The 13,741-nt window shown below is 41.4% G+C and overlaps 1 protein-coding gene across 1 annotated transcript; it reads left to right on the top strand.

Annotated features, from left to right (window-relative positions):
- Window positions 1-6,420: 6,420 nt before the first annotated feature.
- LOC140811115 (uncharacterized) lies at window positions 6,421-7,017 on the top strand. The gene has a single exon (XM_073168989.1). It carries the CDS (start codon window positions 6,421-6,423, stop codon window positions 7,015-7,017), a length of 597 nt encoding a protein of 198 aa, XP_073025090.1.
- Window positions 7,018-13,741: the final 6,724 nt, after the last annotated feature.

The following is a 13,741-nucleotide window of genomic DNA, read 5'->3' as shown; positions in this document are numbered from 1 at the left end:
ACTTTTCAAATTTGAGCCGTCGAATTTCCCTAGCTTATTAGGAAGGCTCATAGGCACATAAGCAACAATGACTTCCATAGATGGGGACTAACTTTTGGCACATTCGAGTCATTCGAATCAGTAGTCATGTCTTCAACAAATCACGTAATGAGTATAACAAAATCTGTTTTAAGATTGTTAGCCAAAATGCTAAAATTAGAAGTATGAAAACAACAATTATAGAACAGTAAACGAAAGCAGGATTATATAGATACAGACAGAGCACTAAACAAAAGCAATATGGAATTTGAAGTACAAATATCGATTATGTAAACAATAGGAAACTCGTAGATCAAACCGATACAAATACGAAGTACGATTTACTTAAAAACAGATTAGTCCCCTCCAATGGTGCTTCGAGGATCAGGACAGACAGCTATTTCTCATGATACAACGACAAAACCATGCATCAACTTAACACGAAGTAACTGTACCTGTGAGGCCCAATAACTTATTATAAGCCCAGCCCATTTCCCATTTTATTTAAATACCCAAACCCATTTGAGAAATCAGATCGCTCCATCCAGAATTTTTCTTCGCCTCGCTCTTGTCGCCTTTCTTCTTCCTGCTTCGATCGTGCAGCGTCCCAGCGGCCAGAAATTTAGTGCAGCACCTAGCCATCTTCTTCTTTCAACCTATTAGCTACCTTCCTGCCATGAATCGGTAAGTTTTGAGCTCGATCGTTATGATTTCCAGCAGCTGTGCGTGAGCTTCGATTCGGTTTTTAGGTAAGCTTTTGACTTCGAATTTTGGTTGTTCTTGGTGTATTAGTTTATACAAGTGAAGTATTAACTTTTCCCTAAATTCAGCTAGGTTTCCGGCGTGAACAGTGTTTCCGGCGACATTTCCGGCGAACCATCTTCGCGAGATTACCGTTGTGTTTTAGCCTCGATTCTTGAGGTATTAAGTTCGAAATTTCAGATTCTTCATGGGTTTAGGCGCTGCCGGAATTTGAGTTTTTATCCGAGGCGATTTAAATTGTTTTGTCAGTTAGAATGCAATATATTGAGGTATATAGCGAATTTATATTGTAGGTTGTATCGTTGGACGAGTTTCATTCGATAGCCTTTAAGAATTTATCGTGGTATTGTAAGTTGTAATTTGAGGTACGCTCAAACCTATATCTTTATGACGCTTATATTGGCGTGTAATAATATTCGGTGAATGTTGTTTGCTATTATGTGCATTGAATGTTTATTTTTGATGCATTCATGCATTAATTATGTTGGCATAACATATTGAGCCTTGACTCCTTTGACGGCTATTTATGTTGATTCTGTTGAGATTATATTGAGTCATCAGAGGGATGAGTGGGTTAGGATTAGCCACATTCCCAGATGACAGCTAGGGACGAGCGACTTAGCTACTCGCATTCCCGATGCTACGTGCATGGACGAGCGGCGATTTGATGCTGCATTCCTGGCACGGGTGGCCACTGTTACTGTTGATGATGCTATTCGTTTGGACTCCATTTGGTATCCATTATTCCGTTGTTACCATTCATGCATCACATAGCATTGCATTTACTTGATATTATTACATGTCTTTTATTTACGTCATGATTTTACTGGTTTGTCGTACTGGGGTCCGACCCCTGTTTTCTTTTGATGTTGTGGTTGTTTTTGATGCCATAGCAGGTCATTCCAGGGGTTTTGACGCGTCTGGTGGAGCGTCAGCGAGTGGTATCCAGTAGTCGGTTTGTCGTGTCAGAGTTCCCAGATATTTATATATATTATGCTGGTTTGATACAATTGACCAGGGAGATGCCCTGTGTAGCTGTATGGTGTTGTTTTTATGTTGTATTGGATTTTATTTGTGGTATGTCGTGTCTAGTCCTGGCCAGTGCGGCTGTATGATGGTTGTGTGGTTGATTGTGAACTTGATGATATTTTCGAGCGTATTGTGTTTTGAAATTTTTGGGATGTCCTACTTACGGGGAGGTCATGCCGAAATTTCTGTAGGCCCTAATGAACGTTTTAAACTCGTTTTCGCTGTTTACACCATTAAATCATTGTTGTTTGGTAATTAAATATTAACTAAGTGCACGGGCCCTGACAGTTTGGTATCAGAGCGTAACTGGGATACGCTCGAATTAGAGTCTAGGACACTCGAGTTTAGGCACAAATAAAATGATTGTGCATGTGCTTGATTATTTGCTCTTACTTGCTTTTATGTTTTGAATTAATCGTATCAGCATGACTAGAGCGTATTAGTTTAAGTTTATGTTTTTATACTCAACCGATTATTTTGTTTCTGCCTATGGATTAAATACCTGTGTCTTGTAGATGGCACCTGGACGGAAGAGTAGAAAAGGAAAGGAAGTTGTTCAGGAGTCTGAAGCTCCTAACGTTAGAGGACTGAACGAGACTGACTGGGGAAGACGAGGTCGTCGCCCTCGGGGTGAAGCACGAAATGTTAATGTTGATCGGGAAGTGGATCAATTGACGAGAGGAATGGGTGAAATGGAACTTGTGATATCTCGATTTCAGAATATGCGTCCTCCTCGATTCTTTGGGAATGAAGATGGCGAGAAAGCTATAGCGTGGCTAAAGAGTATGAAGCGTTTGTTCAATATGTTGGAGTACACCCCCGATTTGCAGCTTAAGTTGGCCATTTGTCAATTAAAGGACCGAGCTCAGTTGTGGTGGGAAACTACTGAGGAAGCTTTGAAGGAATCGGGTGAAAGAGTTACTTGGGATGTGTTTTGTGCTCAGTTTGCTCGAGAGTATTCACCGCCTTCTTACTATTCGGCCAAGGAAGCTGAGTTCAATAGATTGACTCAAGGTAATATGACTGTTGTGGAGTATGCCTCTCAATTCTCAGCGCTTCTTGCCTATGTTCCTCATGTTGCTAGCAGCGATCGGAACAAGCTATCGCATTTTATGCAAGGATTGAATCGAACCATTTGCACTTTGGTAGTAGCTGGAGCACCTATTAATTATGCCGATGCCGTTGAGAAAGCCAAGAATGTGGAGGCGAGTCTACTTTTGGCAGAACCACAGTCAGTTCATCCAGGTTTTCCTCAGAGTTTCGGAGGCAATGTGCCGTTGCCAGTGGGGGCACCACTATACCCATCTTTATTGCCGTATCAGCCTTTGCAGCCTTATCAGCAACCAAAGCAGCAAAGCTTTAAGGCCAAAGGAAAACAATTCAAGAAACAGACTCGTAGCAGTTCTTCTAGTTCCGGCAGTCAGCGTGGAAGCTCAGTTGGGTCCCCAGGTGGAGTATTTTGCGATCGTTGTGGTGGTAAGCATTTCAGTACTCAGTGTACGGGAGTTCAGGGATCTTGTAATATTTGTGGGCAAGTTGGACATTATGCTAGAGTATGTCCGAATGCACCAAGACAACAATTTCAGCAACCTCAGTTTGGTCAGGGTTTTAGAGGACAAGCAACTAGGCCTTTTGTTCCTACTCAGTCTGTTCAGCAGTCTAGCTATCCTCAGCCTAGAGGTCCGGTTCAGCAACGTTTCCCAGGGCCACAGCAGGCTCGAGTTCATGCCCTAACCCAGGATCAAGTTCAAGATGCACCGGGCGGAGTTATTGCAGGTATCTGCCTTATTTTTAATCATCCTGCTCGTATACTGATAGACACAGGAGCATCTCATTCATTTGTATCTGTTGTATTTGTTGATGAGCATGAGATTGCTACTACTCCGTTGATAGATACTGTGTCAGTTTCTACTCCTGCCGGTGTATGTTTGATGTCTCATGAGATAATTCTGAATTGTGTGATTAGATTCGATGATAACATTATGATAACTAATCTCATCAAGCTAGATATGTCTGACTTCGACTGTATTCTGGGAATGGATACTCTGTCTAATTATCGAGCTACCGTTGATTGTTTCCATAGAGTCGTCAGATTCAAACCGTATTATGGCAGTAAATGGAATTTTTACGGTAGTGATTCGCAATCACGTATTCCATTAGTGTCAGCAATGGAAATGTTCAGACTTTTGTCAACAGGGCATGAAGGATTCATGATCTATGCAGTCGATTCGACACAGGGAAAAAGATTGGAAGTTTCAGATATTCCTGTTGTCAAGGAATTCCCTGATGTATTTCCCGAGGAAATTCCTGGATTTCCACCCCAGAGGGAAATCGATTTTAGCATTGAGTTGGTGTCCGGGACAAATCCTATTTCGAGAGCACTATACCGTTTGGCTCCAGCGGAATTGAAAGAACTGAAAGAGCAATTACAAGACTTACTGGAAAAAGGCTATATTAGACCAAGCATGTCACCTTGGGGAGCTCCAGTATTGTTTGTCAAGAAGAAAGACGGAACGTTGAGAATGTGCATTGATTATAGGCAATTGAACAAAGCTACTGTGAAGAATAAGTATCCTCTGCCACGTATCGATGACTTGTTTGATCAGTTGCAGGGTACATCGGTGTATTCAAAGATTGATCTTCGTTCTGGCTACCATCAGCTTCGAGTTCGAGAGGAAGATGTGCCGATGACAGCATTTCGAACGCGTTATGGGCATTATGAATTTCTAGTTATGCCTTTTGGATTGACTAATGCTCCTGCAGTTTTTATGGATTTGATGAATCGTGTTTTTCGAGAATTTATAGACAGATTTGTTATTGTCTTCATAGATGACATTCTGATTTATTCGAAAACAAGGAAGGAGCATCGAGAACATTTAAGGTTAGTCCTCCAGACACTCAGAGCAGCGCAATTGTATGCAAAATTTTCTAAATGTGAATTTTGGCTGGACAGAGTAGTATTTCTGGGTCATGTTATATCAGCTCAAGGAGTATCAGTGGATCCTAGTAAAGTGGAAGCTGTTATCAATTGGCCAACACCGACGAATATTTCCGATATTCGCAGTTTCTTGGGATTGGCAGGATATTTTAGGCGTTTCATTGAAGGATTTTCTATTATAGCAAGGCCTATGACCCAATTAACGCAAAAAGATCGACGTTTTGTGTGGACTGATGAATGTGAGTCAAGTTTTCAGACTTTGAAGGAAAAGTTGACAACAGCTCCAGTGCTAGCTTTACCATCAGGCTCAGGTGGATATGTTGTTTGTTCAGATGCATCTCTAAACGGACTTGGATGTGTTCTAATGCAAAATGGGCGAGTGATTGCATATGCTTCTCGTCAGTTGAAGCCGCATGAGACCCGATACCCAGTTCATGACTTAGAGTTGGCTGCCATTGTGTTTGCATTGAAGTTATGGCGTCATTATCTGTACGGTGAGCAGTTTGTGATTTATTCGGATCACAAGAGTCTTAAATATCTTTTCTCACAACCTGACTTGAACATGAGACAGCGTCGATGGATGGAGTTACTTAAAGACTTTGATTGTGAGATTCAGTATCAACCAGGTCGATTGAATCTTGTTGCAGATGCTCTCAGCAGGAAAGTTCAGAATGCTATGCTGACATCTTTGACTATCTCTAAAGTTCACGAGCACTTGGGAACTTCAGGATGGACTTATCAGGTCAGTGGAGACTACTTTATAGTGTCATCTATTCAAGTCGAGCCACAGATTTTGTCCAGAATCAAAGCAGCACAGAAGACCGATCCGCATATTCATAGATTGAAAGAATTGTCTCGAGCAGGTCAGACAGAAAAGTTTAGTGTTGCTTCAGATGGTAGTCTGCGCTTTAATGGTAGACTTTTGGTTCCAAATTTGATAGATCTGAAAGAAGCCACACTAAAGGAAGCACATTGTAGTCGGCACAGTATTCACCCAGGAATTCGAAAGATGTATCATACCTTGAGAGCTCATTATTGGTGGGAAGGTATGAAGAAAGATATCTCTCTTTTTGTGGCTAAATGTTTAACGTGTCAACAAGTTAAAGCCGAGAGAATGAGACCTGGTGGAATGTTGCATAGTCTTGAAGTGCCACAGTGGAACTGGGAGCACATTGCTATGGATTTTGTGACTCATTTGCCTCGTTCAAATCGTGGTTGTGATGCGATTTGGGTGATTGTTGATAGATTGTCTAAATCAGCTCATTTTATTCCGTATGATCGTACTTGTACTTATATGAAAATGGCGAAATTGTACATTGATCATATAGTGAGATTGCATGGTGTGCCAGTAACCATAGTATCTGATCGTGATCCAAGATTTGCTTCGAAGTTTTGGGGAAGTCTGCAATCAGCTTTGGGTTCAAAGTTGGCTATGAGCACTGCCTATCATCCACAGACAGATGGTCAGTCAGAAAGAACCATCCAGACTCTAGAGGATATGTTACGAGCAGCAGTGATGGATTTCAAAGGTGGTTGGCAAGAAATCATTGTCTTTGGTTGAATTCTCTTACAATAATAGTTTTCAGGCAACAATCGGTATGACACCATTTGAAGCTTTGTATGGAAGAAAGTGAAGATCGCCGATATGTTGGGAAGATGTAGGAGAAAGACAGATGTCAAAACCAGAATTTATTCAAGAAATGAAAGATAAAGTTGAATTGATCAGGAAAAGGATGAAATCAGCCCAGGATCGTCAAGCCAGTTATGCTAATAAAAGGCGTAGACCTTTAGAATTCCAAGTGGCCGATTATTTTTTCTTGAAAGTGTCACCTTTCCGAGGTACCATGAGATTTGGACATAAAGGGAAGTTAGCTCCGCGTTTTATTGGTCCGTATATGATTGTTGAGAGGATTGGCACATTGGCTTATCGTTTGGACTTGCCGCCGAATTTGTCTTTGATACATAATGTGTTTCATGTATCTATGTTGCGGAAGTATGAGCCAGATCCGTCTCATATCTTGAATGTCGAGGATGTGGAGTTAGACAGTTCCCTTAGCTATGTTGAACATCCTGTGCAAATTTTGGACCGCAAGGAAAGACAGCTCAGGAGCAAGACGATTCCATTGGTTCTGGTACAATGGAGTAGGCATGGAAGAGAAGAATCTACATGGGAATTAGAAGCAAAGATGCGACAAGAATGGCCTCATTTGTTTGAGAATGTAATGAATTATACGATGTATTCTGAATTTCCTATGTATTATCAGATGTAATGTTGTGGATATCAGTGTTGTATTTGTTAGATTTCGAGGGCGAAATCTTTTTTTTAGTGGGGGAGAATGTGAGGCCCAATAACTTATTATAAGCCCAGCCCATTTCCCATTTTATTTAAATACCCAAACCCATTTGAGAAATCAGATCGCTCCATCCAAAATTTTTCTTCGCCTCGCTCTTGTCGCCTTTCTTCTTCCTGCTTCGGTCGTGCAGCATCCCAGCGGCCAGAAATTTAGTGCAGCACCTAGCCATCTTCTTCTTTCAACCTATTAGCTACCTTCCTGCCATGAATCGGTAAATTTTGAGCTCGATCGTTATGATTTCCAGCAGCTGTGCGTGAGCTTCGATTCGGTTTTTAGGTAAGCTTTTGACTTCGAATTTTGGTTGTTCTTGGTGTATTAGTTTATACAAGTGAAGTATTAACTTTTCCCTAAATTCCAGCTAGGTTTCCGGCGTGAACAGTGTTTCCGGCGACATTTCCGGCGAACCATCTTCGCGAGATTACCGTTGTGTTTTAGCCTCGATTCTTGAGGTATTAAGTTCGAAATTTCAGATTCTTCATGGGTTTAGGCGCTGCCGGAATTTGAGTTTTTATCCGAGGCGATTTAAATTGTTTTGTCAGTTAGAATGCAATATATTGAGGTATATAGCGAATTTATATTGTAGGTTGTATCGTTGGACGAGTTTCATTCGATAGCCTTTAAGAATTTATCGTGGTATTGTAAGTTGTAATTTGAGGTACGCTCAAACCTATATCTTTATGACGCTTATATTGGCGTGTAATAATATTCGGTGAATGTTGTTTGCTATTATGTGCATTGAATGTTTATTTTTGATGCATTCATGCATTAATTATGTTGGCATAACATATTGAGCCTTGACTCCTTTGACGGCTATTTATGTTGATTCTGTTGAGATTATATTGAGTCATCAGAGGGACGAGTGGGTTAGGATTAGCCACATTCCCAGATGACAGCTAGGGACGAGCGACTTAGCTACTCGCATTCCCGATGCTACGTGCATGGACGAGCGGCGATTTGATGCTGCATTCCTGGCACGGGTGGCCACTGTTACTGTTGATGATGCTATTCGTTTGGACTCCATTTGGTATCCATTATTCCGTTGTTACCATTCATGCATCACATAGCATTGCATTTACTTGATATTATTACATGTCTTTTATTTACGTCATGATTTTACTGGTTTGTCGTACTGGGGTCCGACCCCTGTTTTCTTTTGATGTTGTGGTTGTTTTTGATGCCATAGCAGGTCATTCCAGGGGTTTTGACGCGTCTGGTGGAGCGTCAGCGAGTGGTATCCAGTAGTCGGTTTGTCGTGTCAGAGTTCCCAGATATTTATATATATTATGCTGGTTTGATACAATTGACCAGGGAGATGCCCTGTGTAGCTGTATGGTGTTGTTTTTATGTTGTATTGGATTTTATTTGTGGTATGTCGTGTCTAGTCCTGGCCAGTGCGGCTGTATGATGGTTGTGTGGTTGATTGTGAACTTGATGATATTTTCGAGCGTATTGTGTTTTGAAATTTTTGGGATGTCCTACTTACGGGGAGGTCATGCCGAAATTTCTGTAGGCCCTAATGAACGTTTTAAACTCGTTTTCGCTGTTTACACCATTAAATCATTGTTGTTTGGTAATTAAATATTAACTAAGTGCACGGGCCCTGACAGTTTGGTATCAGAGCGTAACTGGGATACGCTCGAATTAGAGTCTAGGACACTCGAGTTTAGGCACAAATAAAATGATTGTGCATGTGCTTGATTATTTGTTCTTACTTGCTTTTATGTTTTGAATTAATCGTATCAGCATGACTAGAGCGTATTAGTTTAAGTTTATGTTTTTATACTCAACCGATTATTTTGTTTCTGCCTATGGATTAAATACCTGTGTCTTGTAGATGGCACCTGGACGGAAGAGTAGAAAAGGAAAGGAAGTTGTTCAGGAGTCTGAAGCTCCTAACGTTAGAGGACTGAACGAGACTGACTGGGGAAGACGAGGTCGTCGCCCTCGGGGTGAAGCACGAAATGTTAATGTTGATCGGGAAGTGGATCAATTGACGAGAGGAATGGGTGAAATGGAACTTGTGATATCTCGATTTCAGAATATGCGTCCTCCTCGATTCTTTGGGAATGAAGATGGCGAGAAAGCTATAGCGTGGCTAAAGAGTATGAAGCGTTTGTTCAATATGTTGGAGTACACCCCCGATTTGCAGCTTAAGTTGGCCATTTGTCAATTAAAGGACCGAGCTCAGTTGTGGTGGGAAACTACTGAGGAAGCTTTGAAGGAATCGGGTGAAAGAGTTACTTGGGATGTGTTTTGTGCTCAGTTTGCTCGAGAGTATTCACCCCCTTCTTACTATTCGGCCAAGGAAGCTGAGTTCAATAGATTGACTCAAGGTAATATGACTGTTGTGGAGTATGCCTCTCAATTCTCAGCGCTTCTTGCCTATGTTCCTCATGTTGCTAGCAGCGATCGGAACAAGCTATCGCATTTTATGCAAGGATTGAATCGAACCATTTGCACTTTGGTAGTAGCTGGAGCACCTATTAATTATGCCGATGCCGTTGAGAAAGCCAAGAATGTGGAGGCGAGTCTACTTTTGGCAGAACCACAGTCAGTTCATCCAGGTTTTCCTCAGAGTTTCGGAGGCAATGTGCCGTTGCCAGTGGGGGCACCACTATACCCATCTTTATTGCCGTATCAGCCTTCGCAGCCTTATCAGCAACCAAAGCAGCAAAGCTTTAAGGCCAAAGGATAACAATTCAAGAAACAGACTCGTAGCAGTTCTTCTAGTTCCGGCAGTCAGCGTGGAAGCTCAGTTGGGTCCCCAGGTGGAGTATTTTGCGATCGTTGTGGTGGTAAGCATTTCAGTACTCAGTGTACGGGAGTTCAGGGATCTTGTAATATTTGTGGGCAAGTTGGACATTATGCTAGAGTATGTCCGAATGCACCAAGACAACAATTTCAGCAACCTCAGTTTGGTCAGGGTTTTAGAGGACAAGCAACTAGGCCTTTTGTTCCTACTCAGTCTGTTCAGCAGTCTAGCTATCCTCAGCCTAGAGGTCCGGTTCAGCAACGTTTCCCAGGGCCATAGCAGGCTCGAGTTCATGCCCTAACCCAGGATCAAGTTCAAGATGCACCGGGCGGAGTTATTGCAGGTATCTGCCTTATTTTTAATCATCCTGCTCGTATACTGATAGACACAGGAGCATCTCATTCATTTGTATCTGTTGTATTTGTTGATGAGCATGAGATTGCTACTACTCCGTCGATAGATACTGTGTCAGTTTCTACTCCTGCCGGTGTATGTTTGATGTCTCATGAGATAATTCTGAATTGTGTGATTAGATTCGATGATAACATTATGATAACTAATCTCATCAAGCTAGATATGTCTGACTTCGACTGTATTCTGGGAATGGATACTCTGTCTAATTATCGAGCTACCGTTGATTGTTTCCATAGAGTCGCCAGATTCAGACCGTATTATGGCAGTAAATGGAATTTTTACGGTAGTGATTCGCAATCACGTATTCCATTAGTGTCAGCAATGGAAATGTTCAGACTTTTGTCAACAGGGCATGAATGATTCATGATCTATGCAGTCGATTCGACACAGGGAAAAAGATTGGAAGTTTCAGATATTCCTGTTGTCAAGGAATTCCCTGATGTATTTCCTGAGGAAATTCCTGGATTTCCACCCCAGAGGGAAATCGATTTTAGCATTGAGTTGGTGTCCGGGACAAATCCTATTTCGAGAGCACCATACCGTTTGGCTCCAGCGGAATTGAAAGAACTGAAAGAGCAATTACAAGACTTACTGGAAAAAGGCTATATTAGACCAAGCATGTCACCTTGGGGAGCTCCAGTATTGTTTGTCAAGAAGAAAGACGGAACGTTGAGAATGTGCATTGATTATAGGCAATTGAACAAAGCTACTGTGAAGAATAAGTATCCTCTGCCGCGTATCGATGACTTGTTTGATCAGTTGCAGGGTACATCGGTGTATTCAAAGATTGATCTTCGTTCTGGCTACCATCAGCTTCGAGTTCGAGAGGAAGATGTGCCGATGACAGCATTTCGAACGCGTTATGGGCATTATGAATTTCTAGTTATGCCTTTTGGATTGACTAATGCTCCTGCAGTTTTTATGGATTTGATGAATCGTGTTTTTCGAGAATTTATAGACAGATTTGTTATTGTCTTCATAGATGACATTCTGATTTATTCGAAAACAAGGAAGGAGCATCGAGAACATTTAAGGTTAGTCCTCCAGACACTCAGAGCAGCGCAATTGTATGCAAAATTTTCTAAATGTGAATTTTGGCTGGACAGAGTAGTATTTCTGGGTCATGTTATATCAGCTCAAGGAGTATCAGTGGATCCTAGTAAAGTGGAAGCTGTTATCAATTGGCCAACATCGACGAATATTTCCGATATTCGCAGTTTCTTGGGATTGACAGGATATTATAGGCGTTTCATTGAAGGATTTTCTATTATAGCAAGGCCTATGACCCAATTAACGCAAAAAGATCGACGTTTTGTGTGGACTGATGAATGTGAGTCAAGTTTTCAGACTTTGAAGGAAAAGTTGACAACAGCTCCAGTGCTAGCTTTACCATCAGGCTCAGGTGGATATGTTGTTTGTTCAGATGCATCTCTAAACGGACTTGGATGTGTTCTAATGCAAAATGGGCGAGTGATTGCATATGCTTCTCGTCAGTTGAAGCCGCATGAGACCCGATACCCAGTTCATGACTTAGAGTTGGCTGCCATTGTGTTTGCATTGAAGTTATGGCGTCATTATCTGTACGGTGAGCAGTTTGTGATTTATTCGGATCACAAGAGTCTTAAATATCTTTTCTCACAACCTGACTTGAACATGAGACAGCGTCGATGGATGGAGTTACTTAAAGACTTTGATTGTGAGATTCAGTATCAACCAGGTCGATTGAATCTTGTTGCAGATGCTCTCAGCAGGAAAGTTCAGAATGCTATGCTGACATCTTTGACTATCTCTAAAGTTCACGAGCACTTGGGAACTTCAGGATGGACTTATCAGGTCAGTGGAGACTACTTTATAGTGTCATCTATTCAAGTCGAGCCACAGATTTTGTCCAGAATCAAAGCAGCACAGAAGACCGATCCGCATATTCATAGATTGAAAGAATTGTCTCGAGCAGGTCAGACAGAAAAGTTTAGTGTTGCTTCAGATGGTAGTCTGCGCTTTAATGGTAGACTTTTGGTTCCAAATTTGATAGATCTGAAAGAAGCCATACTAAAGGAAGCACATTGTAGTCGGCACAGTATTCACCCAGGAATTCGAAAGATGTATCATACCTTGAGAGCTCATTATTGGTGGGAAGGTATGAAGAAAGATATCTCTCTTTTTGTGGCTAAATGTTTAACGTGTCAACAAGTTAAAGCCGAGAGAATGAGACCTGGTGGAATGTTGCATAGTCTTGAAGTGCCACAGTGGAACTGGGAGCACATTGCTATGGATTTTGTGACTCATTTGCCTCGTTCAAATCGTGGTTGTGATGTGATTTGGGTGATTGTTGATAGATTGTCTAAATCAGCTCATTTTATTCCGTATGATCGTACTTGTACTTATATGAAAATGGCGAAATTGTACATTGATCATATAGTGAGATTGCATGGTGTGCCAGTAACCATAGTATCTGATCGTGATCCAAGATTTGCTTCGAAGTTTTGGGGAAGTCTGCAATCAGCTTTGGGTTCAAAGTTGGCTATGAGCACTGCCTATCATCCACAGACAGATGGTCAGTCAGAAAGAACCATCCAGACTCTAGAGGATATGTTACGAGCAGCAGTGATGGATTTCAAAGGTGGTTGGCAAGAATCATTGTCTTTGGTTGAATTCTCTTACAATAATAGTTTTCAGGCAACAATCGGTATGGCACCATTTGAAGCTTTGTATGGAAGAAAGTGCAGATCGCCGATATGTTGGGAAGATGTAGGAGAAAGACAGATGTCAAAACCAGAATTTATTCAAGAAATGAAAGATAAAGTTGAATTGATCAGGAAAAGGATGAAATCAGCCCAGGATCGTCAAGCCAGTTATGCTAATAAAAGGCGTAGACCTTTAGAATTCCAAGTGGCCGATTATGTTTTCTTGAAAGTGTCACCTTTCCGAGGTACCATGAGATTTGGACATAAAGGGAAGTTAGCTCCGCGTTTTATTGGTCCGTATATGATTGTTGAGAGGATTGGCACATTGGCTTATCGTTTGGACTTGCCGTCGAATTTGTCTTTGATACATAATGTGTTTCATGTATCTATGTTGCGGAAGTATGAGCCAGATCCGTCTCATATCTTGAATGTCGAGGATGTGGAGTTAGACAGTTCCCTTAGCTATGTTGAACATCCTGTGCAAATTTTGGACCGCAAGGAAAGACAGCTCAGGAGCAAGACGATTCCATTGGTTCTGGTACAATTGAGTAGGCATGGAAGAGAAGAATCTACATGGGAATTAGAAGCAAAGATGCGACAAGAATGGCCTCATTTGTTTGAGAATGTAATGAATTATACGATGTATTCTGAATTTCCTATGTATTATCAGATGTAATGTTGTGGATATCAGTGTTGTATTTGTTAGATTTCGAGGGCGAAATCTTTTTTTTAGTGGGGGAGAATGTGAGGCCCAATAACTTATTATAAGCCCAGCCCATTTCCCATTTTA

This window comes from Primulina eburnea, chromosome 14 (assembly GCF_022965805.1).
Source record: "Primulina eburnea isolate SZY01 chromosome 14, ASM2296580v1, whole genome shotgun sequence".
NCBI lineage: Eukaryota > Viridiplantae > Streptophyta > Magnoliopsida > Lamiales > Gesneriaceae > Primulina > Primulina eburnea.
The sequence above is the reverse complement of the archived record's forward strand: the minus strand, read 5'-3'. Positions and strand labels throughout refer to the sequence as shown.